At 60.8% G+C, this 26,157-nt stretch overlaps 1 protein-coding gene across 2 annotated transcripts in view; it reads left to right on the forward strand.

Annotated features, from left to right (window-relative positions):
- Positions 1-26,157, forward strand: part of PACS2 (phosphofurin acidic cluster sorting protein 2) — a 65,502-nt gene that overhangs the window by 28,728 nt on the left and 10,617 nt on the right. For both annotated transcript variants that reach the window (XM_070358122.1, XM_070358124.1), the window contains exons 2-18: positions 8,954-9,041; positions 11,739-11,828; positions 13,118-13,243; positions 14,205-14,367; positions 14,859-14,932; positions 15,285-15,365; positions 16,426-16,485; positions 19,530-19,687; positions 21,155-21,264; positions 21,533-21,606; positions 22,656-22,798; positions 23,950-24,082; positions 24,281-24,385; positions 24,511-24,617; positions 24,710-24,864; positions 25,110-25,220; positions 25,903-26,011. In XM_070358122.1, the coding sequence (XP_070214223.1) occupies positions 8,954-9,041; positions 11,739-11,828; positions 13,118-13,243; positions 14,205-14,367; positions 14,859-14,932; positions 15,285-15,365; positions 16,426-16,485; positions 19,530-19,687; positions 21,155-21,264; positions 21,533-21,606; positions 22,656-22,798; positions 23,950-24,082; positions 24,281-24,385; positions 24,511-24,617; positions 24,710-24,864; positions 25,110-25,220; positions 25,903-26,011 (1,887 nt within the window). The remainder of the gene's footprint in view (positions 1-8,953; positions 9,042-11,738; positions 11,829-13,117; positions 13,244-14,204; positions 14,368-14,858; positions 14,933-15,284; positions 15,366-16,425; positions 16,486-19,529; positions 19,688-21,154; positions 21,265-21,532; positions 21,607-22,655; positions 22,799-23,949; positions 24,083-24,280; positions 24,386-24,510; positions 24,618-24,709; positions 24,865-25,109; positions 25,221-25,902; positions 26,012-26,157) is intronic.

Raw genomic sequence — 26,157 nt, forward strand, 5'->3', positions numbered from 1 at the left:
CTTTTGAACTGTGGTGTTGGAGAAGACTATTGAGAGTCCCTTGGACTGCAAGGAGATCAGCCCTGGGATTTCTTTGGAAGGAATGATGCTAAAGCTGAAACTCCAGTACTTTGGCCACCTCATGCAAAGAGTTGACTCATTAGAAGAGACTCTGATGCTGGGAGGGATTGGGGGCAGGAGGAGAAGGGGATGACAGAGGATGAGATGGCTGGATGGCATCGCTGACTCAACGGACGTGAGTCTCAGTGAACTCCGGGAGTTGGTGATGGACAGGGAGGCCTGGCGTGCTGCAATTCATGGGGTGGCAAAGAGTCCGACACGACTGAGCGACTGATCGGATCTGATCTGAGAAACCCACTCGAATGATGGCCTCCGCCTGGGAGATGACGGGCGTGATGCACGCAGGCCCATGATTGCACCTGGAATAAATGAGGCGCAGTAAGAAGCTGGCAGCAGCCCCCCAGGTTCCGAGTGCCCGGAGTGGACCCGGCAGCCCTTTGCAGGCTGAAGGTGCCGTGTGGCAGGTGAAGGCATGGCCAGGGCGGGTAGTGTCTGCTCACTGCAGCAGCCCGAACGGCCATCACGGGCTTGGGGGGTCAAGACACCGTGTGCCCCTACAGTGAGCAAGTCCACAGCAGGCGTGGGAGGTGCACACGAGTCATGTGAGCACGGCTCTTGAGAGTTGAGGAGGGAGGTCAAGATGCAAGGGCACACTCAGGGCGGTCAGTGTGACTTGAGAAACGTGAATGGGGGTCGCCTCGTCTGTGCAGATGGCGTGAGACTGGGACCTGCCAGTCAGGGCACAGCTGACGTCTCTGACGGAGAGACGTCCCCATCTATTTCCCAGGCTGACGGCTGGTCCAGGGCTGGCTGCCCCTCTGCGTCCTTGGCGTGTGGTTGCCTGGGTCCGGCTGTTGCACCTAGTGGGAGACAGCGAGCAAGGGGCCTGCCACCCGGAAAGAGATCCCTGCGGCTCCAGGGCCTGGCCCACCCGCCTGGGGCAGGACAAGGTCGCTGGCCAGGAGGCCCGCACCCAGCTGGCATGGGGGCGGGGTCTGTTATCAAGGGGCAGCTGGCAGCCTCCTGGAAGGAGAGCCTTCCTCCAGGCGGTGGGTGGGCAGGAAGAGCACACTGGATTTCCGTGGTGACGGGCGCCTCGTCAGTGCTTCTCTAAGGACGTCTGCAGCTACCGTGGAGAGCACTGGTTCGTCTTTGTCGGTGTGGGTTTTGTGGCTTCACTCTAGCTTTTCTTTGATTTAGAAGACAGACCAGACCCTTGCTTCCCTGGGTCAGGTGTGGAGCTTGGCTGTGCACACACAGGCAGAGCAGAGGGAACTCTGACTGTGAGCAAGGCCCCCCTCACGTGGAAGGAGCAGGTTTTCACGTTTTGCAGCAGGAGTTCCCAGCCTCCGGGATCTCATGCCTGGTGATGCGCAATGGAGCTGATGTAATAATAGTGAGTGCATGATAAATACAAAGCTCTTGAATCCGGCTGAAACCACCCCCCCACCCTAGTCCGTGAAAAAAAAAGGTCTTCCAGGAAACCAGTGCCTCGTGCCAAAAAGCCTGGGGACTGCTGTTTACAGGGAGGGCGAGACCCGCTGGGCTCCCTTTAGGGTCCTGTGAACCTACTGTTTACAATGCAGAGTGCTTTACGGGATAACGGTCCTAGGTCGTGGTGAGTCACTGTTTGTGGGGATTTCGCAGTGTGTCTGTTCATGATTTCCTTGAGGGCCAAGCCTTATGCAATAAATCTCGTCCTGGGCTGCCTGTAATCCAGCCCTCAGGCCCGTCTCTCAAAGCCAACCTCGGATAAAACACAAGCAGCGTTTGTTCTGTTGGTCTGGCTCTGTCTCCGTGCAGGTCACCCTTTGATTCTTTTAATGCTGTTTGCACGGATCCCATCAGCTTGGAGGTGCCTTGGAACACACATGTGCACACACAGAATCCCAAGTGGCTGCAGGTGTCACAGGCACCTGGGAGCCTCACAGGAAGTGAGTCCATCCTGGGTTGAGACGGGCTCCCTGCAGGCCACCGTGCTTGAGCCCCGTGAGCCCTTTCTGTGAGGGGCAGACGGCCTTGTGGGTGCCCGGCTCTGCTTTCTGGAGGGTGACCTCCACTCTGCGGTCTCTGAACACGGGATTCACCCCTCCCCAGCCACACATGGCATGAGGGATGTCGGCTTCTAGAAAGCCCTGAAAGGAGATTGAGACCCTGAGGCCCCCACCCCCAGATAAGGGCTAGGAAGTGTTTTGTTTTATTTTTTATTTTTTTAGTTTTCTGAATGTTGAGTTTTTTTTTTATTATTTTATTTTTAAACTTTACATAATTGTATTAGTTTTGCCAAATATCAAAATGAATCCGCCACAGGTATACATGTGTTCCCCATCCTGAACCCTCCTCCCTCCTTTTTAATGATTAATTTATTGAAAGCAGGATCCGAATAAGGTGCTTGGTTTGCAACTGCACGCTACATCCTTTAGGTCTGGGTTTTTCTAACTCTTGAAAAGGTACTTTAAAGAGCATACCTGCAGGATAATTCAACCCCTGCCTCCTCTTCTGTCCAAACTCTGACTCCCGTCACCGTCTCAGGCAGGTCAGGACAGCCCAGCCGAGCCTCGCGACGCCCCTGCTGCTCTTTGCCCTGCACCCTCCGCCTGCCCCCCGTGAAGGCACACACGTGGGCAGATGCAGGGCGGGCCCTCTGCGCGCTGGCGCCTCTGGCTTCCCTCCCACACCATGCGTGTGTGTGTTTCCCTGAACTCGAGTGCCCTTGGCGGTGCCTGGGCTCCGGTTCCCCAGGGGCACTCCCCGGTGTGGATGGCCCAGTGGCTTTGAGGGATGTCTCGGTTTCCAGTCTGGGGTGATGGTGAACTCAGCTGCTGTGGATGTTCATGTCTGAGTCCGTGGGTGGATTCCCAGCAGTGGGGTTGGGGGTCGATGCCCCCAGGCCCTCCACCTGCAGGGTCACGGCCCCGCCTCTCCACCGACTCCCCAGCAGCGGGCCTTTGGATCTTGTTTCCCTGCTGTAACGGGTGTGTGGCGTCTCACTCTGGCTTTAATTTGCATCTCCCTGATAACTAATAGGGACTTCCCGGGTGGCCAGGGGTAAAGAATCCACTTGCCACGCAGGAGACGTGAGTTCAACTCCTGGGTTGGGAAGATCCCCTGGAGAAGGAAATGGCAACCCACTCCATTCTTTACAAGCCAAGTACTCTTGTGTGGAGAATTCCACAGCAGAGGAGGCCGGAGGGCTCTAGTCCATGGGGTTGCAGAAGAGTCAGACACAACTTAGCGAGTAAACAGCAACAGCTAATAAGGTAGAGCATGTTCTAATGTGCTTGTTTATTAGCCACATGGCTTTTTTGGTGAAGAGTCTGTTAAAATGTTTTGCCCATTTTCACTGGACTATTTTCACATTATTGAGATTTGAGCATTCTTTACACATTCCAGATAAAACCCTTTGTCGAAAATGTGATTTGCAAGTATTTTCTCCGACTCTTATCTTGTCTTCTTGTGCCCTTGAGAGGGCTTTTCACAGAGCAGAGGTCTGCGTGCTGACGCCGTCCCATTCACTGGGCTTGCTCTGTCGCTCCACGCGCCCGCCCTTGGCCAGCAGCATGTTGTGTTGAGCTGTCGGTTTAGAGCAAGTCTCCGTGTTGGGGTGAGACGTGCCCGACTACGCTGTTTTTCTTTTTCAAAGTCACTGTTTTCTACTGAAGTACAGTTGACTTACATTATCATATTAGTTTCAGCATAGCGATTCAATAGTGTCACAGATTAAACTCCGTTTAAAGTTGCTGTAAGGTGCTGGCTCTGCTCCCCCGTACAGCGCATCCTTCTAACTTGTCTCCTTTATGCCTGCCGGTTTGTGCCTCCGAGTGCCCTCCTGTCTCAGCCCTCCCCCTGCTGCTGCCCCACTGGTAACCACTGGTGTGTTCTAGCTGAATCTGTTTCTGTTCTGCTCTGTACATTCATTTATGTTATTTTTTAGATTTCACATATACGTGATACCTGGAGTATTTTGTTTTTCTCTGTCCGACTTATTTCTAGGTCCCCCAGAGTTGTAAGTGGCAGAATTTCATTCCTTTTTATGGCCTGGTAATGTTGCGCTTTACGCGCGCGCGCACACACACACAACACACACACACACACACACACACACACACACACACACACGCCAGGCCCTCTTTATCCATGCGTCTGCTGATGGCCTCCTTCATTGCTTTCATGCCTTGGCAGTTGTCAAGAATGCTGCTGTGAAAACTGGGATACATGTATCGTTTCAAGTTAGTAGTTTTGTCTCCAACCAGTACATGCCCGGGAGTGGGTTCCATGCTCACACGATAGCTCTGTTTTTGGTTTTTGAGGAACCTCCGTTCCATTTTCCTTGGTAACTTCACCGGCTTTCCTTCCCGCCACCAGTGCAGGCAGGCTCCCTTTCTCCACGTGCTCTTCAGCGTGTCTGATGTAGACGTTCTGACGGTGGCCTTTCAGACGGTGGGAGGCGGCGCCTCCTCCAGGCTTAGACTTGCGTTTCCCTGACGGTCGGGGCCGCTGAGTCTCCTCACGGCTGTCGTCCGTCTGGATGTCTTTGGAGAAATGTCTGTTGAGGTCTTCTGCTCATTTTTAATCAGATTGGTTGTTTTCTCAGTGCTGAGGTGTCTGAGCTGTTTGTGTATTTTGGAAGTTAAGCCCTCTTGGTTGCATCGTTTGTAAGTATTTTCTGCCGCCCCACAGGTTGTCGCTTGTTTCGTCGGTGGTTTCCTCTGCAAAAGCTTTTAAGTTTAATCAGGCCCCATTTGTTTGTTTCTGCTTTCCTTTTTCAAAATTATTTCGATTGTTTTAGTTCCTTCACCTTTCCATATACATTGAAAAGTTACTTAACTAGTAATTATAAAAAAGCCTCACGGGGACTTCACTGGAACTGCACCTGGGGCCACATCTGTGGTCTCGTTTGGGGAGAACGAATGTCCTGAGCCCGGCAGGGGCCCTGACAGCAGTTGGGAGTGCCTAACATGCAGACCCAGCGTTTACTGTATTAGATTTAGGTGTTTCTTTTTTTTGTAAATGCAAGGTTTTTTACACACTGACTCCGTTGCTCGTTGCTCGTATATGGAACTGCGCTGCTTTCCATGTTGGTAACCTCAGTAGTTCCTGGAGCTTGTTTCCACATTCTCCCACATTCCTTGGGACATTCTACATAACGACCCTACCCTCCGCCTCACCTCCCTCGCCCTGGGCAGGCCTTCGGTGCTGTGTGGAGTGGCAGTGCTGCGAGGACGCGCTTGGCCTCGCTCCCAGCCTTAGGGGAGAATATGCTGTCTCTCACCGTCCAGCATGATGTTTGCTGGAGGCCTTTGGACATGCTCTTTATCACGTGGAAGGGGTTCTCATCTATTCCTGCTTCACAGATTCAGCTCAGTCATGTCCGACTCTTTGCGACGCCATGGACTGCAGCACGCCAGGCCTCCCTGTCCATCACCAACTCCCAGAGCTTGCTCAAACTCATGTCCATCGAGTCGGTGATGCCATCCAACCATCTCATCCTCTGTCGTCCCCTTCTCCTCCTGCCTTCAATCTTTCCCAGCATCAGGGTTTTTTCCAATGAGTCAGTTCTTCACATGAGGTGGCCAAAGTATTGGAGTTTTCAGCTTTAGCATCAGTCCTTCCAAAGAACACCCAGGACTGATCTCCTTTAGGATGGACTGGTTGGACTTTCTTGCAGTCCAAGGGACTCTCAAGAGTCTTCTCCAACACCACAGTTCAAAAGCATCAATTCTTCGGTGCTCAGCTTTCTTTATAGTCTAACTCTAACATCCATAAACGACTATTGGAAAAACCATAGTTTTGACTGGACGGACCTTTGTTGGCAAAATAATGTCTCTGCTTTTTAATATGCTGTCTAGACTGGTCATAGCTTTTCTTCCAAGGAGACAGCATCTTTTAATTTCATAGCTGCAATTACCATCTGCAGTGATTTTGGAACCCAAAAATAAAGTCTGTCACTGTTTCCACTATTTCCCTGTCTATTTGCCATGAAATGATGGGACCAGATGCTATGATCTTAGTTTTCTGAATGTTGAGATTTAAGCCACTTTTTCACTCTCCTCTTTCACTTTCATCAAGAGGCTCATTAGTTCTTCGCTTTCTGCCATTAGCGTGGTGTCATCTGCATATCTGAGGTTATTGAAATTTCTCCCCGCAGTCTTGATTCCAGCTTGTGCTTCATCTAGCCGAGCGTTTCTTATGATGTACTCTGCATATAAGTTAAATAAGCAGGGTGACAATATACAGCCTTGATGTACTCCTTTCCCGATTTGGAACCAGTCTAGTGTTTCATGTCCACGTCTAACTGTTGCTTCTTGACCTGCATACAGATTTCTCAGGAGGCAGGTCAGGTTGTCTGGTATTCCCATCTCTTGAAGAATTTTCCAGAGTTTGTTGTGATCCACACAGTCAAAGGCTTTGGTGTTAGTCAATAAAGCAGAAATAGATGTTTTTATGGAACTCTCTTGCTTTTCTATGATCCAGCAGATGTTGGCAGTTTGATCTCTGGTTCCTCTGTCTTTTCTAAATCCAGCTTAAACATCTGGAAGTTCACGGTTCATGTACTGTTGAAGCCTGGCTTGGAGGATTTTTGAGCATTACTTTGCTAGTGTGTGAGATGAGTGCAATTGTGCGGTAGTTTGAGCATTCTTTAGTATTGCCTTTCTTTGGGATTGGAATGAAAACTGACCTTTTCCAGTGCTGTGGCCACTGCTGAGTTTTTAAAATTTTCTGGCATATTGAGTGCAGCACTTTCACAACATCATCTTTTAGGGTTTGAAATAGGTAAACTGGAATCCCATCACCTCCAGTAGCTTTGTTTGTGGTGACACTTCCTAAGGCCCACTTGACTTCGCATTCCAGGATATCTGGCTCTAGGTGAGTGATCATACCATTGTGGTTATCTGGGTCATGAAGCTCTTTTTTGTACAGTTCTTCTGTGTATTCTTGCCATCTCTTCTTGATATCTTCTGCTTCTATTAGGTCCGTACCATTTCTGTCCTTTATCAAGCCCATCTTTGCATGAAATAGTCCCCTGGTATCTCTAATTTTCTTGGAGACTTCTAGTCTTTGCCATTCTGTTGTTTTCCTCTGTTTCTTTGCATTGATCACGGAGGAAGGTTTTCTTATCTCTCCTTGCCTGCAATGCAGGAGACCCGGGTTCGATCCCTGGGTCGGGAAGATCCCCTGGAGAAGGAAATGGCAGCCCACTCCAGTGTTCTTGCCTGGAGAATTCCATGGACTGAGGAGCCTGGTGGGCTGCCGTCCAAGGGGCCACAAAGGGTCGGACACAACTGAGCGACTTCACTTTTATTTCTTTTGTGTTCCTAGAGTTTTTAATCAAGTCTCTTGCTCTTTCCAAAGACCCAGATGTGGGTTTATTTTTTTCTAATTGTGTCTTTGTTTTCAGTTTCCTTGTTCTGCTTTTATTCTCCTCATTTCCTGCCTTCTCACTTTGGGCTTAATTTGCTCGTTTCCTAGTGTTGTAAGGTGAAGCTTGGATCGTGCCCTGGAGAGTGTCTTTCTTTCCTCCTGTAAGCACTGAACGCTGTGAGCTCTCCTCTCGGCACCGCGTTAGCCGCGTCCCACAGTCCCTGACACTGTGTTTGTCCCTTTCATCCACACAAAATGTGTCCAATGTCCTTCCAGCCTCCTTTGTGTCCTGCTGGTGATTTAGCAGTGTGTGGTCGTTTCCCAAGTAGCTGATGTGTTCCAGTCATCTTCCCATAGCTGATTTCTAGCTAACTCCATTCTTGTCAGAGAACATAGAGTATGTGATTCTGGTTCTTTAACGTGTGTGTGGAGCGTTGCTTCATTGCCCAGGATGTGGTCTGTTGTGGTGAACGTTAACTCCTTTCGTGAGTCTCCTTCTCTAGCTTTTTCCCTGGCCCTGCACAGTCAGAGCAGCCCCCGTGGGTGGACGGGCTGGGCTGGGGGCTGCGAGGGGGGCCCTGCCACGTGCGGGGTCCTGCTGGGGTCCCCACCTCACTGCGGAGCGGCAGGGCCTGTGGGCGCGCGGAGTCTCCACGCTGGGGCGCGCAGTTGGAGAATTTGCTGCCGGGGAGGCCTCCACCTCACTGCGGAGCGGCAGGGCCTGTGGGCGCGCGGAGTCTCCACGCTGGGGCGCGCGGTTGGAGAATTTGCTGCCGGGGAGGCCTCGTGTCTGCCTCTTGGCGCCTGTGCACCGGGTGGAGGGCGGAAGCATCTCCGTGCAGACAGCTGGGGCGGGCGGGACCCTACAGAGGAGAGGGCGGGGCCCAGGTGAACCCTGAGAGCAGGTCCCCGGAATCCTGCAGCTGGGAGTGCGTCCCTGGGGGCTCCCCGGTCTGTGTCTTTGCCGGCTCTCTGCCCTGCCCGTCTGTGGACCCTCTGCAGGGGGGGGCTTGGTCCAACAGCCTCCGCGGCCTGGCGGGGCCTGGGCGGAGCCCCGGGAGGCGCGAGGCCCGTCTCCACGAGTGACCGGGGTGTGGGGGCCTGCAGGGTGGGCGCGGGGGCGTCCGCGCGCACAGCCGCCGCTCTCCTCGAGTGACCCGGGTGCTGGGGGCCCGCGGGGTGGGCGCGGGGGCGTCCGCGCGCACGGCCGCCGCTCTCCTCGAGTGACCCGGGTGCTGGGGGCCTGCAGGGTGGGCCGGGGCGCCCGGGCAGACGCGGCCGCCGCTCCACGGTGACCGGGTGCTCCTCGGGTGGGACCAGGGTGTGGGGGCGTCCGCGCGCACGGCCGCGGCTCTCCTCGAGTGACCGGGGTGCTGGGGGCCCGCGGGGTGGGCGCGGGGGCGTCCACGCGCACGGCCGCCGCTCTCCACGAGTGACCCGGGTGCTGGAGGCCCACGGGGTGGGACCAGGGTGTGGGGGCCTGCGGGGCGTCCGCGCGCGGCCGCCACTGAGCCTGCCTGTGCTCTGGCAGGTTGTGCAGCCTGACCTTGAAGAAGCTGGTGGTCTTCAAGGAGCTGGAGAAGGAGCTCATCTCCGTGGTGATTGCCGTCAAGATGCAGGTGAGGGTTCCCTCTGGCGCCGCCCCGGGGCACTGCGGGTGTGCTTGCTGCCTGGGGACCAGACGGGGCCCTCCCCTGTGCAGACCCCTGCCTGGCCGCCCTGGAGGAGGGGTCCTGTTAGCCCCGTGGGGCCCCTGGCCCTCTGAGGGGGCCGGGTCCCGCGTCCACTCTCAGGGTGGCTCTCGGCCCTTTGCAGACCCTGCGGCGGGGGCTGTGCTGGGCCCACCACCATGGCCCCTCCTGCCCCAGCGTGGCTCATGGGTGCCCACGGGCAGCTCCTTGAAGGGGGCACATCCCCGGTGTGGCCTGTCTTCTGAGGACCTCGGAGGGTTAGCCCCTCAGGGTGGAGTCCGGCCTCACCCCCCGACCCCGGGCTGCTGGTGCCCGTGTTTGCAGCCGACCTGAGCACTCTGACCCTGAGGGTCTGCAGGGCCTCCCGACGGGACCACCGGGAGCACCTCGGGGGCTCGGGGCCAGGCCGCCCTCCAGACTGGAGGTCAGTGTGGAGCCCAGGGCCTGGGGAGGAGAGCCTGGCATCCAAGGAAAGGCTCCTGGCCCGAGGGGCAGTGGCACTCCCAGTTCAGGGGGCAATGCCCACGCAGGAACCGGCCCCGCCGGCCCACGGGTGGCCCGGTCTGCTCGGGGCCCCCTGGCCCGGGAACCTCTCTGGGTCAGAGCAAGGGGATGGACCCTTCCTGGCCCCCGATACCCGCGCCACTGACCTCTGACACAGCCGACCCCCCCGCTGGGGCCCCATCCCTCCAGCTGCCCTCCCCGTGGTCCCGCCTGGACCCTGTCCCTACGGAACACTTGGCCCCTGGCAGGCCCAGGCCCCCTCGCAGCCGCCTCGCCCGTCCTGCCAGCTCACCTCGGCGCCCGCGTTGCCGGCCTGACCCCACGCGGCGTCCTCCCTGGCTTATCCTCGGGCCTCCCGTCCCGCTGGGTCGCCTGCCTTTCAGTCTGCTCCCGGCTCATCTGCCACCCCCAGGCCCTCAGGGCACATGAGCTGCCCCACCGCTGACCACTGTGGTCGCTGCTGCCCCTGCCCGCGTCCTTGCTGGGACTCCTCTTCACCTGGCACAGGCCTGTCAGTTGAGGGCCTGACCCAGACGGGCTCAGGAGTACAGGGAGCTTGGGGGCATGGCTGTGATGGACACAGGGGCGAGGCCAGGGGTGGGGAGTGCCAGGCCACGGGGGTGTCCTCCCTGTGAGCCTGGCGCGGTGCCCTCCCGCTGCGGCTCTATCAGCATCTTCTCCGGGGCCAGCACCTGCTCCCGCCCTCACCCGTCTCTGCACCCCTTGTCCCGGTTGCACGCTGGGGAGCCGATGTCAGCCGCGGGGTGACCTCTGCTCGCCCGCCCAGCCCTGTGAGCCTGTCTCCTCGCGGTGCTCCCCGGATGCGGGGCTGAGCTAGTCCCGCTGTGTCTGCTTCCTGCACTCAGTGGAGCAAGCTCCCGAGGCTGTCTGCATTGGGACAGCTGTTTTTAAGATGATCCTATGGTGAACATCTTTAATCCATTTGGAACTTCATCTGGGCCAAGGTTTGAGGTCGGGACTGGGTGTTCTCTGCGGACCATCTGTCCACGTTATTGTGGCCATTTAGTGAATAGCTTTTCCTGTCAGGGGCCTCCCTGGTGGCTCAGCCAGTAAAGAAATCCGCCTACAATGCAGGAGACCTGGGTTCGATCCCTCGGTCGGGAAGATCCCCTGAAGAAGGGAAAGGCTACCCACACCAGTGTTCTGGCCTGGAGAATTCCATGGACTGTAGGGTCTGTGGGCTCGCAAGGAGTAGGACATGACTGAGTGACTTTCACTCTCACCTTCCCGGCCAGCCTGCAGGCTCCCTAGTGTGCTACCCACCGGGTCTGTCTCTGCCTCCATCCCTGGGTCCCCGGGTCTGGTTCCGGCTGGTGCTGCCCTCCCCGTCCTGCGGATGTGCTGCTGGGCTTCAGTCATTGACCACCTCACCCATTCTGCTGTGGGAGTCGGGGGAGGACACCCATCATGGTTCTGCCTTCCTGGGGACACGTGGCCTCTCGCACATCTGCTCATCCACCTTCATGTTCATCCCGCGAGTGCAGGGAGCTTGGCCGTGACCCATCTCAGTCTCGGCTCCTCAGGCGCTGGGACAAACCTGTAGAGGAGGTTGTCCAGTTGCTCAGTCGTGTCCAACCCTTTGTGACCCGATGGGCTGCAGCACGCCAGGCTTCCCTGTCCCTCACTCTCTCCCAGAGCTTGCTCAAACTCAAATCCATCAAGTCAGTGATGCCATCCAACCATCTCATCCTCTGGTGTCCGCTTCTCGTCCTGCCTTCAGTCTTTCCCAGCACCAGGGTCTTTTCTAATGAGTCAGTTCTTTGCATCAGGTGGCCAAAGTATTGGAGCTTCAGCATCAGTCCTTCAATGAATATTCAGGGTTGATTTCCTTTAAGATTGACTGGTTTGATCTCCTTGATGTCCAAGGGACTCTCCAGAGTCTTCTCCAGGACCGCAGTTCGAAGAAGGTCAAAGGATGCGGGCTGTTTTAAGGCTGGGGATAAACCCCCGGTGGTGCCTTTGGGAGTCACATGCTCAGGCCTCCCGCCCCCTCCCCGTCGGCAGCTCTTCCGCTGACACTTTGAAATGAACTGACTCTGGCCTTTGCCGTTTCGCTGCAACGTGCCCTCTTCTGAGTCCGGCTTCCTTGTTCTGTGCCAGGGCTCCAAGCGGATCCTGCGGTCCCACGAGATCGTGCTGCCCCCTAGCGGACAAGTGGAGACCGACCTGGCGCTGACCTTCTCTCTGCAGGTGGGCCGCGCCCTCGCCCTGTGCCGGCACGGACCGCCCCTCTCCCACGAGGCGGGCTCTCCAGGGTTAGAAACGCGCTTGGGGTGTTAGGTCGAGTCTTTCCTCACATTCCCAAGATGAAGAGAGGGTGGTGAGGCCAAAATTCAGGTGCTCAGCTTCGGTCATCTCATCCGTGTTTAGAAGAGATGCGGGTTGGGGAGGGGCAGAAAGCAACTCGACATCTCAGACAAAAGGAGGCGGAGAGGGGGTGGGGCCGTGGACAGCCCGCGCTGTAAGTTCAAACCCCTCGGGTGTTCCGGGCTGTGCTGCTGGTGGGCTTTAGACCGGGACCCCCCAACCCTGTGTGAAACAGGGGTCTCCCAGGGGGGCGGGTGCTGGGCAGGCCAGCATTCCCCAGGCTCCTCCTCCCCCCACTTCTCTTTGCATAATTAAGACCCGAGTTGTTTCCATTCAGCCGGTGCAGTTCTGGCTGAGCACACTTGCTGCATTAGCATCAGTGGCTCCAAATCCCAGAAACCCCTGTCGCTGTGAGCCGTAAGATGGGGCTGTGCTGCAGCCAGTCTGCGAGAGCCCTGCCAGCCCGGCTACTGCCCGAGCCCCATGGCGCCTTCTGGGTTTTGTGTTGACTTTTCTTCGTGGGGGTGGTGGTGAGGAGAGTCAGGTTCTATTCTTATTCTTATTTTATTTATTTATTTGGCCATGTCAAGTGGCTTCTGGGATCTCAGCTCCCCAACCAGGGACTGACACAGGCCCTCGGCAGTGAGAGCCAGAGTCCCGACCGCCAGGGAATGCCGCAGGAATCAGGCCTGTCGAGTGTAACTTCCAAAGCGTGCGGTCCGCTGTCTTCGGGCCTGTGGCTCCCCGGGCGTGGACGCGGCTGTGTCCCCTCCACCTCTGCCCCGGCGGAGCGCAGCCCGTGGCCCCCGGCTTTTACAGTAGGCTGTTAGTTGGGACCCTTGAGGAAACGTGCACGTCTGCCCTGTGCACAGGCGCGCACCAGTGTGCACAAGCGCCCCGGTCCTGGGAGCGGGCGTGGCCGCCTGGGCCCGGAGTGCTGGGTGGGCACGGCGCCCTGGACCGCCAGGCAGGTGCCCCGCTGAGTAGTTACCCCAGATGCATGGGCCCCTCCTGAGAGCCTGACCATGTGGCACATGTCTGCCACCAGTGGCCGTTCTTGTGACCACGGCCTGCGATGACTAGCGGGCCGGGAGCCCCCGGGCTCAGGTGCGTGATCCGTGGGTGTCGAGGGGCGTGGCCGTCTGTGTCACCGTAGCCCCCCTCCCCCGCAGTACCCCCACTTCCTGAAAAGAGAAGGCAACAAGCTTCAGATCATGCTGCAGCGAAGAAAGAGGTACAAGAACCGAACCATCCTGGGCTACAAGACGCTGGCGGCTGGCTCCATCAACATGGCTGAGGTGAGGGCGGTGGCCAGATGGCCTCCTGTGCCTCCTGGTGGGCAGGGCAGGTGGGGGCGCGTCCCTGCAGGCACCCCGCCCTCACTGCCCCCCTGAGCCTCCTGCCCAACGGGAAGGAGGCTGCCCGGGTGGGTGGTGGGCCAGGGGCGTTGCCAGCCCCCTTTGTTAACATGGCTTCTTTGGTGACGGTGATAGGAGGCGCTGCTTTTCTCAAAAGCCTCATTTTCTTCCTTGACGAAAGAGCTGGCCGCCCCAGCTGAGTCCCCCAAATTAAAAAATAATCTGGTCCCTAAAACTCCAGCATTAGGCTGGATTTGATCAAATGACCGCAGAAACAGCTTCTAAAACGTGGAGGCATTCATTCGCTGGCTTGTCCTGACAAGGCCCGTCCAGTGAACTGCTTGGGCACCTGGGGTCCTGGTGGGGGGCATAGGCTGGTGCCAGGCGGGGGTGGGGGGCTCTGCTGCCCAGAGAGAGGTCTGCTTGATTCTCTCGTGATCAGAGCAGCCCCAGGGCTTCCCCGTCCTGTTGGGCCAAACCCAGGGGGTATCTGCTCTGTGGCACCAGAGCTCCGGCTCACACAGGGGCCTGTCCTCCTTGGCCCCCCAGGGCCTGGTCCCTGGCATTGAGTCCTGAGGCTCGGGCCCCATCTGGGCTGGCCCTGGGGCTTCACACGCTGCCTGCTGCCACGCCGCTTCTCCTCGACGGCCTTCGGCGCTGGGGGGCCTTCAGCGCTCGGGGACTGGGCCTGGCACCGACTGCCCCGCTTGATGTGACAGCTCCCTCGTGGCCCGGCCACTGGCTCCGTGCCCTCTTGTCCTCCTGCCCTGTGCGCCCCCTGCCCCCATGCTTGCCTGGCTGACCACGGCCCCTCTGGTCGCTGCCGAGAGGAAGGCCTGGCGGAGCCCCGCGTGTGCCCCCGGCGTGGGCCAGCAGGGTCTCCAGAGCCGCGCCCCCGCAGGTGCTGCAACAGCCGGCGGAGGGCGGGCAGGTGCTGAGCCTCTGCAGCAACATCAAGGAGGCCGCGGTCAAGGTGGCTGAGATCTGGATCTTCTCGCTGTCCAGCCAGCCCATCGACCACGAGGACAGCGCCATGCAGGCCGGCCCCAAGGCCAAGTCCACCGGTGAGTGCCACCTTGGGCCGCCTCTCTGCCATGGACGCCACCTCCCGGCTATGAGCCTGCAGGCGTGGGGAGCTGGGGAGGTGATGCGAGGGTCTGCAGGCGACCCTTGGGCGGTGGGCGTCCCAGCCCCGCCCCCACACTGGGACCTAGCCACTGAGCGAGTCTCGGGAAGCTGTGGTGCCTTCTCGGGTCTGGCACCATACTGGGCCGTCTTCTGTCACAGCTGGGGTCACTGTCTCCCCTGAGGCGGGGGTGGACAGGCAGGGAGCGGTCCAGCGGAAGGTCCAGGACCCTGTGGTGGTCAGGAAGGGCCAGACCATGGCGGGGGGGGCACGTGGGGGTGAACCCTGTGAGGGGCAGGAAGACCACCGAGGGGCACGTGGGGGCTGTCCACCTGCCGTGCCGGCTGTGGGGGCCGTGTCCTCGCGGCTCCCTGCACTCTGGGGGTCGGAATCTCAGGGTGCCCTCCCTTCTGTGTGCTCATTCCGCAGAGAACTACTCGGAGGAGGAGTATGAGAGCTTCTCCTCTGAGCAGGAGGCCAGTGACGACGCCGTGCAGGGGCAGGTAGGGGGCCGCGGGGGTAACGGGGTGGGGGCAGGGGCAGGTAGGGGGCCGCGGGGGTAATGGGGGAGTCCCAGGGGGCAGGTAGGGGGCTGAGAGAGTAATGGGGGGGACAGGGGCGGATGGGGCCGAGTGGTAATGGGGGGGCAGGTAGGGAGCTGAGGAGGTACCGGGGGCAGTAGGGGGCCGGGGTCACTGGAGCCACGTGGGGCCCCTGAGGGGATGCCAGGACCCCCAGAGCCGCCAGCACGGTGTCCTGAGGCTTGGGCGCTGCCAGCAGGCGCTCTGACACCCGAAGTCCACGTGGGGGGTCCCTGGGCCCCGTGTAGGGCTCAGGAGCGGCCTGTCTTTGCAGGATTTGGATGAGGATGACTTTGATGTGGGGAAGCCCAAGAAGCAGCGGCGATCGATAGTAAGAACGCCGTCCATGACCAGGGTCGGTGGAGACTGGTTTTACTAACCTGGGGAAGTGGGGGGCGGGGGCCTGGGGTGGGGGCCGAGGGGGCGGGCAGGGTGTGGGGCGGCCGGTCCGATCGCATGCTGCCCCGGAAGCCCGGCTCTGTGGCTTCTCCTGAGGTCCAGCCTCTTCCCCGCAAACAGCGTGAAGGTGGGCGCGGCTCCACTCCATGGCCTCGCCTTGGGAGGAGGGCATCAGCGTGCCAACCCCAGGCTGCGGGCCACAGGCCCAGAGGCAGTGGGCGAGGCCAGTCCCTGAGCAGAGGCCAGTCCCCTAGCAAGCCTGCTGCTTGGCCCAGACACGCCCAGTGTGAGGCCGGCCCCTGTCTTGGCTCTAGGTAGGCGGTCGGGGGCTCGGAAGGGCTGGAGGCCCTTCCTCCAGCAGGGAGGTTCTGGCGGAGCGGAGGCCCGTCCCAGAGTGTCCACCCCTGGTGCCCGCGCTCTCAGGCCAGGCTGTGGCCCCAGGCCAGGCCAGCATGGAGGGCGGCCCAGGAAGCCCCAGTGCTGACCCCTGCCCCAGAGCCTGCCACCTGGCCAGGCTGGGCGGCCACGGGCTGGTTCCCGAACACTGAGTGAACCAGCTGTCTGGACCACAGTGCGTCCGGAACTGCTGGGACAGCATCTGTGTGAGCCTCGGGCCCAGGGCCCGACACCCGGCTTTTGTCAATGGAGCTAGGGCTCCTCCTATAGGGTCGGTGCCCAGAGCTGAGCCCTGTGGCCACGGCTGTACTGGGAGTAGATGGGCCCTCGCACCCTGGCCACCACCGCGGTCCACGGAGGCAGAGTGGGGCCTCACACATGGAGGCTTCTGAAAGAGCCGTAGATCCCTCTCCATCCCCGTGTTTGGTCCAGACCACCAGCCTGTCGGTGGGCCCGTTTCCAGGTCTGAGCACAAGTGTGGTTTCAGGCTTTGAAAACGCCTGCCGCTGCTGAAGTGCGGGCGGCTGGAGGTCACGGGTCTCTGCTGTCTGAGCCGCCCCTGCCCGCCGTCGCTGGGGAGCAGCCCCGCGTGCTCTGACCGCGCCCCGCTTCTCTTGCAGCAGCAAAACTTCAAGCAGAAAGTGGTGGCCCTGCTGCGGAGGTTTAAAGTCTCCGACGAGGTGAGGGGGCGGCCCCCGGCAGCCGGGGCCCTGGTGGGAAGAGGGCCCAGAGGCCAGCTCTGGGCGGGTCTCCAGACGGTGATGTCTTCATCCGGGAGTGTGGACGGTGGGGCCACCCCCAGGGCCGCTTGGGGGTGGGCAGAGGCCCGGGCAGTGCCCATGGTGCTTCCTGAACGATCGCTGGACAGACCTGGAGGAAAGCGGGCTGTTGTGTTTGGGGGGGATGACCATGGGCTTTATTTTTTAGGGTAGTTTTAGGTTCACAGAAAAACAGTACAGTTTCCATGTGCCCCGTCACCCCACACGGCCTCCCTGGCTATCAACCGTGTGCTTTAAAATTTCTTCTTTTCGCTTTTTTCTAATCTCCAAATGATGAGTTTGTAGAACTTTGATAACCAGAAGAAAAATGCCTGGTTTTTCTTTAAATGTGATCAGAGGACAGTTCGTCCCCAGGCTCTGGACCCACCCAGGGCATGTGGCATGTAAGTGTCTGAGCCCCAAGGCCTTGTCACCACGTGGGTCCCAGCAGTGAGAGGTTGCTGCTGAGCCGTGAACGATGCTGGGATTCTTGGCCTCCTGAGGACAGGAATTCAATGCGGGGCCAGTGACGAGGCTTGATCGTTCACAGCTGTTGTGTGATAAAGATTTATTAAAGTATAAAAGAGAGAGAGACAGCTTCTGACATAGACATCAGAAGAGGGTAGAAAGAGGGCCCCCCTGCTAATCTTTAGGAATAAGTTACATGCCAATCAGGAGGCTGTTAATTAGAGAAAGGAAATGTCTCAATACTCAGAGACTGGCACCAGGTCTCTCACCCACAACATGCATTTTGAGATAACATTGACACAAAGTGAGTTATCCCGGGCCGTAAAATGATTGACGTGAATCTTGAAGAAAGGCAGGTTTCCAAGCAGATACATGGTCTGGATAACACAGCTTAAGAGAACACCTGCATGGGTAAAACATACTGGCTTGTCAAGTCTGTTCTGAATCTTTGGTGGAACGGACTTGAAGACAGAACCTAGAGTAAATACATCGTTCATTAACACAGCTTAAGAAAAACGTTTCCATAAGAAAAACGCATTGGTTAGCTCAAGGCATGAGAAAAGTTCAGGTGGAACCAGGTGTCGTCATGGCGACACAGAATTTTAAAAGAAGCTTTTAAATTTGTACAGAGAAGGGAAAAAAGTCTGACGCTTGTAATCTGCTGCCTCCTGCCGCTTAAGAGAGAGCAAAAACGTCTGACCCTCGCAGCCTGTTTGCCCGTGTGGAGGCCCCTGGCCTTCCTGCCTGTCGCCCTCCCGACGGCATGCGTGATGCCCGGAAGCGGCAGCCGTGTGTCTGCACGCAGGGTGGCACCGTCCCCTTGCGGTGGCTCCTCACGTGAGCCGAGGTCCTCCCCACACTGGCCTCCAGGTTCACGCGATTCCTGGCAGACCTCCAGCTACCCTTCTGAAGAAACCAACCACCGAGTGCTGGAACTTAGACGTAAATGCAAGGGACCCAGAATCAAGAAGACAGTCGTTGAGGAGGAGCAGACGTGGAGGACTCACACTGTCTGTCTTCAGAACTTAGCAAAAGCTACCATCCTCAGCAGATCAGTGAAGTGAGGTTAAGTCGTTCTATTAATGATCAGTTGATTTCCAGGCAGACCGTTCAATGGGGGAAAATAGCCTTTTCAGCAGGTAGTGCTGGAGCAGTGGGATGCCTGGGCACAGAAGAGGCGCCTCCTCACAGTGCACATAAACATCAACCCCAGGCGACTCAGAGCCCTAAATGTATGGGCCCAAACTGTAGACCTCTTAGAAGAAAACAGGAGTATTTGTGAGCTCAGATCAGGCAGTGGCTTTTCAGATATGACACCAAAAGCATGAGCAAACAAAAAACAAGCAAGTTGGACTCCATCAAAATGTAAGGTTCTGTGCTCCAAACAGTACCAGCAAGAAAATGAAACAGCAGCTCACAGGGTAAAATACTTTGCAAATCATGTATCTGATAAGAGACCTGTAATCCAGAGCATAGAAAGAACACTTACAACTCAGAACAGCACAGTGAAAAAACCGTCCGTCCGCTTTAAAAACTGGGCACAGGATCTGAGGAGATACTCCTCCAAAGAAGAGATACAAAGAAGCCAGCAGGCGCACGAGGAGATGCTTGACGTCGCTAGTCATCAGGGAGAGCAGATCACAACCGCAGACCCCTCTCGATTGCCACTGGGCTGGCCGTCCCCAGGGACACGGAAGATACGTGTTGATGGGGATATGTGACCGTTGGAAGCCTCGCATGCTGGAGGGAACATCCATAGTGCCACCACTTCGGAAAAGAGACTGAACGGGTTAGACACCCTTGCTAGGCACGCAGCAGTGCCCCGTGATTCCCCGTGAGGAGGAGACTCGTCCACACAGGCCGATGGCGTTACAGGAGCTTCCCTGTAGCCACAGAACCTGGGAGCATCGCCCCGTCCCCACCGGCCGACGGCAGACACGCTGTGACCCATTGTGAAGACGCACTGGCAAGGAGGAGCTGGCTGTGGGCGTACACACAGAGGCTCACACTCTGATACACACACCGCTGGGCTAAGGAGGGGACACTGCATGCCAAGTGGTTGCAGCGCGTGCGCCCTCCTGGGAAAGGGCCAGTGTGCGGGCCTGGGGGGCTGGCGGGGGCAGGGGCGCCGGGGAGGGCAGCCTCTTGCATCCGGGCCCTGGGGGGCTGGTGGGGGCAGGGGCGCCCAGGGAGGGCAGCCTCTCGCATCCGGGTCCTGGGGGGCTGGCGGGGGCAGGGGCGCCCAGGGAGGGCAGCCTCTCGCATCCGGGTCCTGGGGGTGCCGTGGCACAGCTTCTGTTGTGGGAGCGCTGTCGAGTGCTCTGAAGGCCGTGCTGGCGGCACAGGCTTCCCAGGCTGGGGAGAGAGCCAAGCCGAGCGCCTGGGTGACCGGAGGCCTCCGTGCGATGCCCGCAGGGACCGGCTGGAGGAAGGGTGCCGGGTGGCCGAGCAGTCTCCTCCCGTCTGTCCCGCAGCCTCACACCTCTGGCCTCACGTAGGTCCTGGACTCGGAGCAGGACCCCGCAGAGCATGTCCCTGAGGTCGAGGAAGACCTGGACCTCCTGTACGACACGCTGGACATGGAGAACCCCAGCGACAGCGGCCCCGACATGGAGGATGACGACAGCGTCCTCAGCACCCCCAAGCCGAAGCTCAGGTGGGTCCAGCTGCGCCAGCATCCCGGACGCGGGCACAGCCACCTGCCTTCAGAGCCAGCGGCCGGTAGGGGCGAGCCGCAAGGCGGCCCATCAGGTGGTCCTCGGGGCCGGAAGGGAAGGCGATGTGTGGGGCAGCAGGCCCTCTGGGGTGTGGGCTCTGGGGAGGGGGTGGACAGGAGGCACAGATCCCGAGGGGGCCCTGGGTCTGCGGGGCTTCCAGAGGTGGGGTGTGGCGAAGGGAGAGTCCAGTCTGGAGCCAGCCGGGGTCAGCCCCGCAGGAGGCCGTGTCCGGGAAGGAGGGGCGGGTGGGACGTGGACCTGGGAGGGACCAGTGGTGCCCTGGGGCTGTCCATCCTGTGGGGAGCCGGGGGGGGGGCACTGGGGGCCCCCCAGGGGCAGGGGTGTGGGACAGTGCTGATGGCAGGGGGCCGGGGGCAGGTGGGGGGCTGCAGCCTGGCCTGGAGCCGGGGGAGCCTAAGTCAGAGGCAGGAAGGTCTGTGGCCTGGCTGATCATTAGACGTTAAACAAGCACAAGTCAGAGCCCGGGGAGCACCCAGGAGGGGGCTGGCATGCTGTCAACTGCCCCTCGTAGCCTCGCAGACCTCTCATGGCAGGATCCCCCCGACAGCAGACCCCTCACAGTGGGACCCCCCTATGGCAGAATCCCCCTCATGGTGGGACCCCTCCACGGCAGCCCCCCCACGGTGTAACCCCCCCACAGCAGGACTCCCCCCACAGTGGGACCCTCCACCGTGTAACCCCCACCACGGCAGCGCCCCCCACCATGGCGGGACCGCGCCCCCACAGCGGGCCCGAGTCCTGACCAGCCAGTGACTGCTGACTCGGTCCCCAGCCTCCTCTTCCTGGAGGAGCTACTGCAGCTCAGGTTAGGGGTCCCTCTTCCTTTCTGCCCACGCCGCCTCCACTTTCAAGGCCAGCACAGTGGACCCCCGACCCCTCTCTGCCTTCAGGGGGGCAGGTCTCTGCTTCTGTCAGCCACCGAGGTTACCTCCATGGCCCAGCTGACCCGTGCTGTCCCCACTGGAATCTGCTGCAGGGCGAGCCCCCAGCCAGCCCCCGTCCCAGTCCCGGGACACAGGTGTGGCATCTCGGGCCTCACACACCGGGATCCGGCCTCACGTTTCACGCCCGTGTGGCTTCATCAGCAGACGCTGCAGGGGTCCTGGCCCTCCTTACCTTGACCTTCAGCTCCTGCAGTCTGGCCTGGGGGGCCCAGGCCCCCCCACCCACCAGGCCTCCAAGTGTCAGATGCAGCTGTCGCGGGTGCCCCGGGCGCCCCCCAGGGTTGGGGGGCTTCGGGGCACAGGTGTGCTGGGCGGCTCTCAGGCCCGCGGTGTCCCCGCCTGTGCTGTGGTCCTTGAGGGTGGGGCCTGCTCTGTGCTTAACCCTGCTGGGCCCTGGGGGGTTGTGTGGAGGACAACACACTCTCTGTCCCCATTTCCCAGGCCATACTTCGAAGGCCTGTCCCACTCCAGCTCACAGACGGAGATCGGGAGTGTCCACAGCGCCCGCAGCCAGAGGGAGCCTCCCAGCCCGGTGAGCAGCCCCCGCTGGGGTCCTCGGGCGGGCAGGGGCCACCCTGATCCTCCCATCTGAGTCACTGGAGGCTCCGACAAGCCCAAGGCTCAGTGCCTCCCGGTTTGCGGTGTGATCTGAGTATCCTGCCCAGTGACTGTTGTGGGGTGGCCCTGAGCCCACAGTCCAGGAAACGCTGGCCAGTCTCCCCAGGCTGCCTCCAAGGCCAGAGTCCCCTGCCCAGAGGTGAGCCAGCCTGGGTACCATTGCCGGACACCTCCTGATTCCCTCCCGACTCATCCACACAGGCCGACGTGCCGAGAAGACGCGGGTCCTCGGAGGCAAGCAGCCCAGTGACAGCGTGTCCGATTCGGTGGCCCACGTAAGCAGGCGTGGGGCCACCTTCACAGAGCCCACTTACATGTTGCCTTTCGGGGTCTGACCTGTGCCCTGGAGGTCCTCTTCCTCCCGACATCCAGAACCTGCACAGAGATATGATGAGGTTCCCCTGGACTCTCCCCACCCCGAGGGATGGTCAGGGTCCCCCCTGGATTCATCCCACCCCTGGGGGATGGTCAGGGCCCCTGGATTCACCCCACCCCCGAGGGATGGTCAGGGTCCCCCCCCTGGATTCACCTCACCCCTGGGGGATGGTCAGGGCCCCTGGATTTACCCCACCCCTGGGGGATGGTCAGGGCCCCTGGATTCACCCCACCCCCGGGGGATGGTCAGGGCCCCCCTGGACTCACCCCAACCCCGGAGGACGGTCAGGGTACTCCTGGACTCTCCCCACCCCCAGGGGATGGTCAGGGCCCCTGGATTCACCCTAATCCCAAGGGGCAATCAGGGTCCCCTGGACTCACCCCACCCCTGGTGGATGGTCAGGGTCCCCCTGGACTCACCCCACCCCCAGGGGACAGTCAGGGTCCTTCAGGACTCACCACACCCCCAGGGGATGGTCAGGGTCCTTCAGGACTCACCACACCCCCAGGGGATGGTCAGGGCCCCTGGAGTCACCCTATCCCCAAGGGGCAGTCAGGGTCCCCTTGGATTCACCCCACCCCCAGGGGATGGTCAGGTCCCCCTGGATTCCCCTTACCCCAGGGGATGGTCAGGGCCCCCCTGCTTTCCTGTCAGGCACAGACCACCACGGCTGCTTCCTGCTGCTCTCGTGCAGGTTCTCAAGGAAGGGGAGGGCAGGGGTGGTGCGGGTCTCCCCACGGCAGGCAGGACTGGGAGCTCTGTGGTTGGAGGTAGAGGTCAGCTGGCTTCGCAGGGCAGCATGTGACCATGTCCACATGCATGGAGTCACCAGCCCAGGAGAGGCCTGAGCACCCTCACCCAAACCAAGGCAGCTTGGGCATGGGAGCACAGCGCCGGGAGGGGGCCCCAGGGGTGTGCGTTCCCGACCACTCCATCCTCTGCCTACAGAGCACGCCCGCTCCCGGGGAGCCGCCAGCACCGCCTGAGGAAAGCCCCGAGGTGGAGACCTCTGCCCTGGACCTGTTCGCCGAGAAGCTGCCGCCCAGCGGGCGGATCACCAAGACGGAATCCCTGGTTATCCCCTCCACCAGGTGACCGGCCGCCCCAGGGAGGCCATGGCCCAGGCAGTGCCCGTGTGGGCCAGTGTGGAGTATGTGTGGGCGCCCCGTGTTGGGGGGCCTGTCTGGCTGCATGATGAGCATCACTCGGGGGGCCCACCTGGGACCCTCACTCACCCCCATCTGGAGCTGGCTGCCGGCTCCAAGGGCAGGGAAGGCCCGCCATCCCCTGTCCCCTGTCCTGGACCCTGTGGTGCCGTCTGGGCTGGGGCAGGCTTGTGCTCGGTGCCCATGATTCCATGGCGCCTGGTGTCAGCGTGGGCGGGGTGTGCCCGCTGGGCGCGGGCCATGCAGACAAGCAGAGCGGCTCTCACACAGTGCGCAGTCCAGTGCAGGGCCTCTGCGTGGCCGGGGGCAGCAGGCCGGGGTCCCGTGGACGCGGGAGCAGCTTCAAACGGCAGAGCCAGGCGCCCTCCTGGCAGAGGACAAGCCCTCTGTGTCCTCCACACACCCTCTCCCCCGCCCCCTCCACGGTCAGACTCCCGGCTGTGCCGCAGCTCCCTAAGCACTGACCGGCCCAGTGCTGAGCCTTCTGCACGGTCCCTCCGCGAGGTCGGCCCCGGGCCCCCCACTGCTGCAGGGCCTCAGAGCCCACCCCTCAGCTCACTGTGCCCCGAGGGCCCCCTCCACCCTCTCCCAGCCTCCGGCCCCGTATGGCGGACACTGAATGCGCTGCTCCCCGATTTTCATCCTGTGGTCAGCCCGCACTGCCTCCCTGTACACGCCTCCTCCCAGAAACGGGAAGGGAGGCGACATGCACACGGCCTTTGGGACCGAACCTCCCGACCCAGGCCGTGCCTGGCGGGAGCCAGCAGACAGGCATGTCAGCCGCTGGCCTCCGTGAGGCCTTGGCTTTGTTTGTTTCTGGGACAGGAGTCTTCCAGGAGCAGGGCTCTGGTGCTGGCACTACCTGGGGGGGCACAGGGGCCTGTGTCAGGACTGGGAGGGGCACCCTGAGCTCCAGGACGTGGGCATGGTCTGCGCCAGGCGCACCTGGCAGGGGAGGGGCTGGGGTCTCCGTCCTCGTGGCCTGTGGCCCAGCTGCCCGACTACCCCCAGCGCAGCCATCTCACCGCAGAGAGGTTGGGCCCCCAGGGCAGTGAGTGCCCGCGGCTGCCCCACAGGTCCGAGGGGAAGCAGGCGGGCCGCCGGGGCCGGAGTACGTCCCTGAAGGAACGGCAGCCGGCACGCCCGCAGAACGAGCGGGCCAACAGCCTGGACAACGAGCGCTGCCCCGACACGCGGAGCCAGCTGCAGGTGCCTGCGGGCGGGGGGCTGAGGGGAGGGCCTGGCGGGAGCCCATGCTCCTGCCGCCCGGCCCCGTGGCCTCTGTCCACACGGGGGCTGTATGTCTGCATGCACCAGGGGTTGGGCTCTCCCGCCTGTCAGCTGGGCAGGCGAGGGGCTGGGCACAGCTTGCCTCAGGGCAGCTGCAGATGAGCCCCGTCTCTCCAGATCCCCAGGAAGACTGTGTACGACCAGTTAAACCACATCCTCATCTCTGACGACCAGCTCCCGGAAAACATCATTCTTGTGAACACCTCGGACTGGCAGGGGCAGGTGGGGAGGGGCCGGGCAGGGCAGGGTGGGGAGGGGGCAGTGTTTCCTCGGTGGGGCCCTGGCCAGCCCTGCCCACCGTGGACGCGAGCGGGGCGCGCGGCTGAGGGTCACCCCCGCCCCCCCAGTTCCTCTCAGAGGTGCTGCAGCGGCACACGCTCCCGGTGGTCTGCACCTGCTCTGCGGCCGACGTCCAGGCGGCCTTCAGCACCATCGTGTCTCGGATTCAGAGATAGTGAGTCCCGGGCGTGAGGGTCTCTGCTCCGCAGCGTCACGGGATGGGGTGAGGGCCGCTCTCCTGAAGCTCTGCCCCTCGCCCGCCCGCAGCTGCAACTGCAATTCGCAGCCGCCGACGCCCGTGAAGATCGCGGTGGCGGGCGCGCAGCACTACCTCAGCGCCGTGCTGCGGCTCTTCGTGGAGCAGCTGTCGCACAAGACCCCCGACTGGCTGGGCTATATGCGCTTCCTCGTCATCCCGCTGGGTGAGGGGGTCCCCCGCCCTGGGGCCGCGCGGATGCCCAGGGACGCCGAGGGCGCTGGCGGGGGCTTGCTTATTTATTAACCTTTCAAAGTTCTCAAGACCAAAACTCCCGTTTTTTGGCTTGGCTGAATGTCTGCGCTGGAAGGGGTGGAGTCCTCAGGGAGACCCCCGCCCCGGGGCGAGGCGGGGGGCGGAGAAGCGGGGGCCACGGGCGGGGCCGCGCCTGATGCCCCTCTCGGCCCCCAGGCTCCCACCCCGTGGCCCGGTACCTGGGCTCCGTGGACTACAGGTATAACAACTTCTTCCAGGACCTGGCTTGGAGGGACCTGTTCAACAAGCTGGAGGCGCAGAGCGCCGGTGAGGCCCCGGGCGCACGCGCGCCCACCTCTCCCGTCCCCCGCTCCTCCGGTTCCCGCCTAGGCCGCGGCGCCCCCCCCCCCCCCGCCCCCGCGACCCCCAGCCCCCCACTCCGCCCCCGCGACCCCGCCCCTTGCGCCCTTCCTCTCCTCCCCTCTTGTCCGCCCCCCCCCCGCCCCGCCCCGCCCCGCCCCCACCCCCACCAGCCCTCCCGCCCTCGCGCCCACACCCCATCTGCAACCTGCAGCCGCCCCTGCCCCCTCTGTGCCCCCTTCTCCGCAGGCCCGGTCTGCCCTCCCGCCCACTCCCGCCCCGCGCCCCTCACCCTCGCGCCCCTGCCCTGCTGCCCAGCCCATCACACCTCGTTTTGAAAGTCAGTGGTTTGCTTTGCTCTGAGACACACTTTATGTATCGGGCCTGAGCGCCGGGCAGGTAGCTGGGGTCAGCAGGCATGGTTAGTGGGGGATGGGCCAGGATGTTTCTCTTTGCCTGTGAGCCGCAAAGCTCTTTGGTGACCGGCAGGGGAGGGTTTTTCAGGATTTGGAGAGGCCTCACTGCCTTCCCCAGGATCCCATGAGGGCAGCAGCCAGAGGAGCCTCTCAGCCGTGCCCAGCCTGGCTGCCTGGACCCTGGGTGCTGGGGTGCGCCATGCCCACGGATCCCTTCTGGTCTTCTTCTGCAGTGCAGGACACGCCGGACATCGTGTCAAGAATCACCCAGTACATTTCGGGGGCCAACTGCGCCCACCAGCTGCCCATCGCGGAGGCCATGCTGACCTACAAGCAGAAGAGGTACCTCCTGGGGCCCGGGCAGGTGTGGGGTGGAGACCGCCATACTTCTGCAGTCTTGGCCAGGCGGCCTGCGTCCTCACTGTCCCAGCTCCTCGGGTCACTGACGGGCCAACGGGATGGAAAGAGACCTGGGATGAGGGAAGCCC

The sequence above is a fragment of the Bos mutus genome, chromosome 21 (assembly GCF_027580195.1).
Source record: "Bos mutus isolate GX-2022 chromosome 21, NWIPB_WYAK_1.1, whole genome shotgun sequence".
NCBI classification, from domain to species: Eukaryota; Metazoa; Chordata; class Mammalia; order Artiodactyla; family Bovidae; genus Bos; species Bos mutus.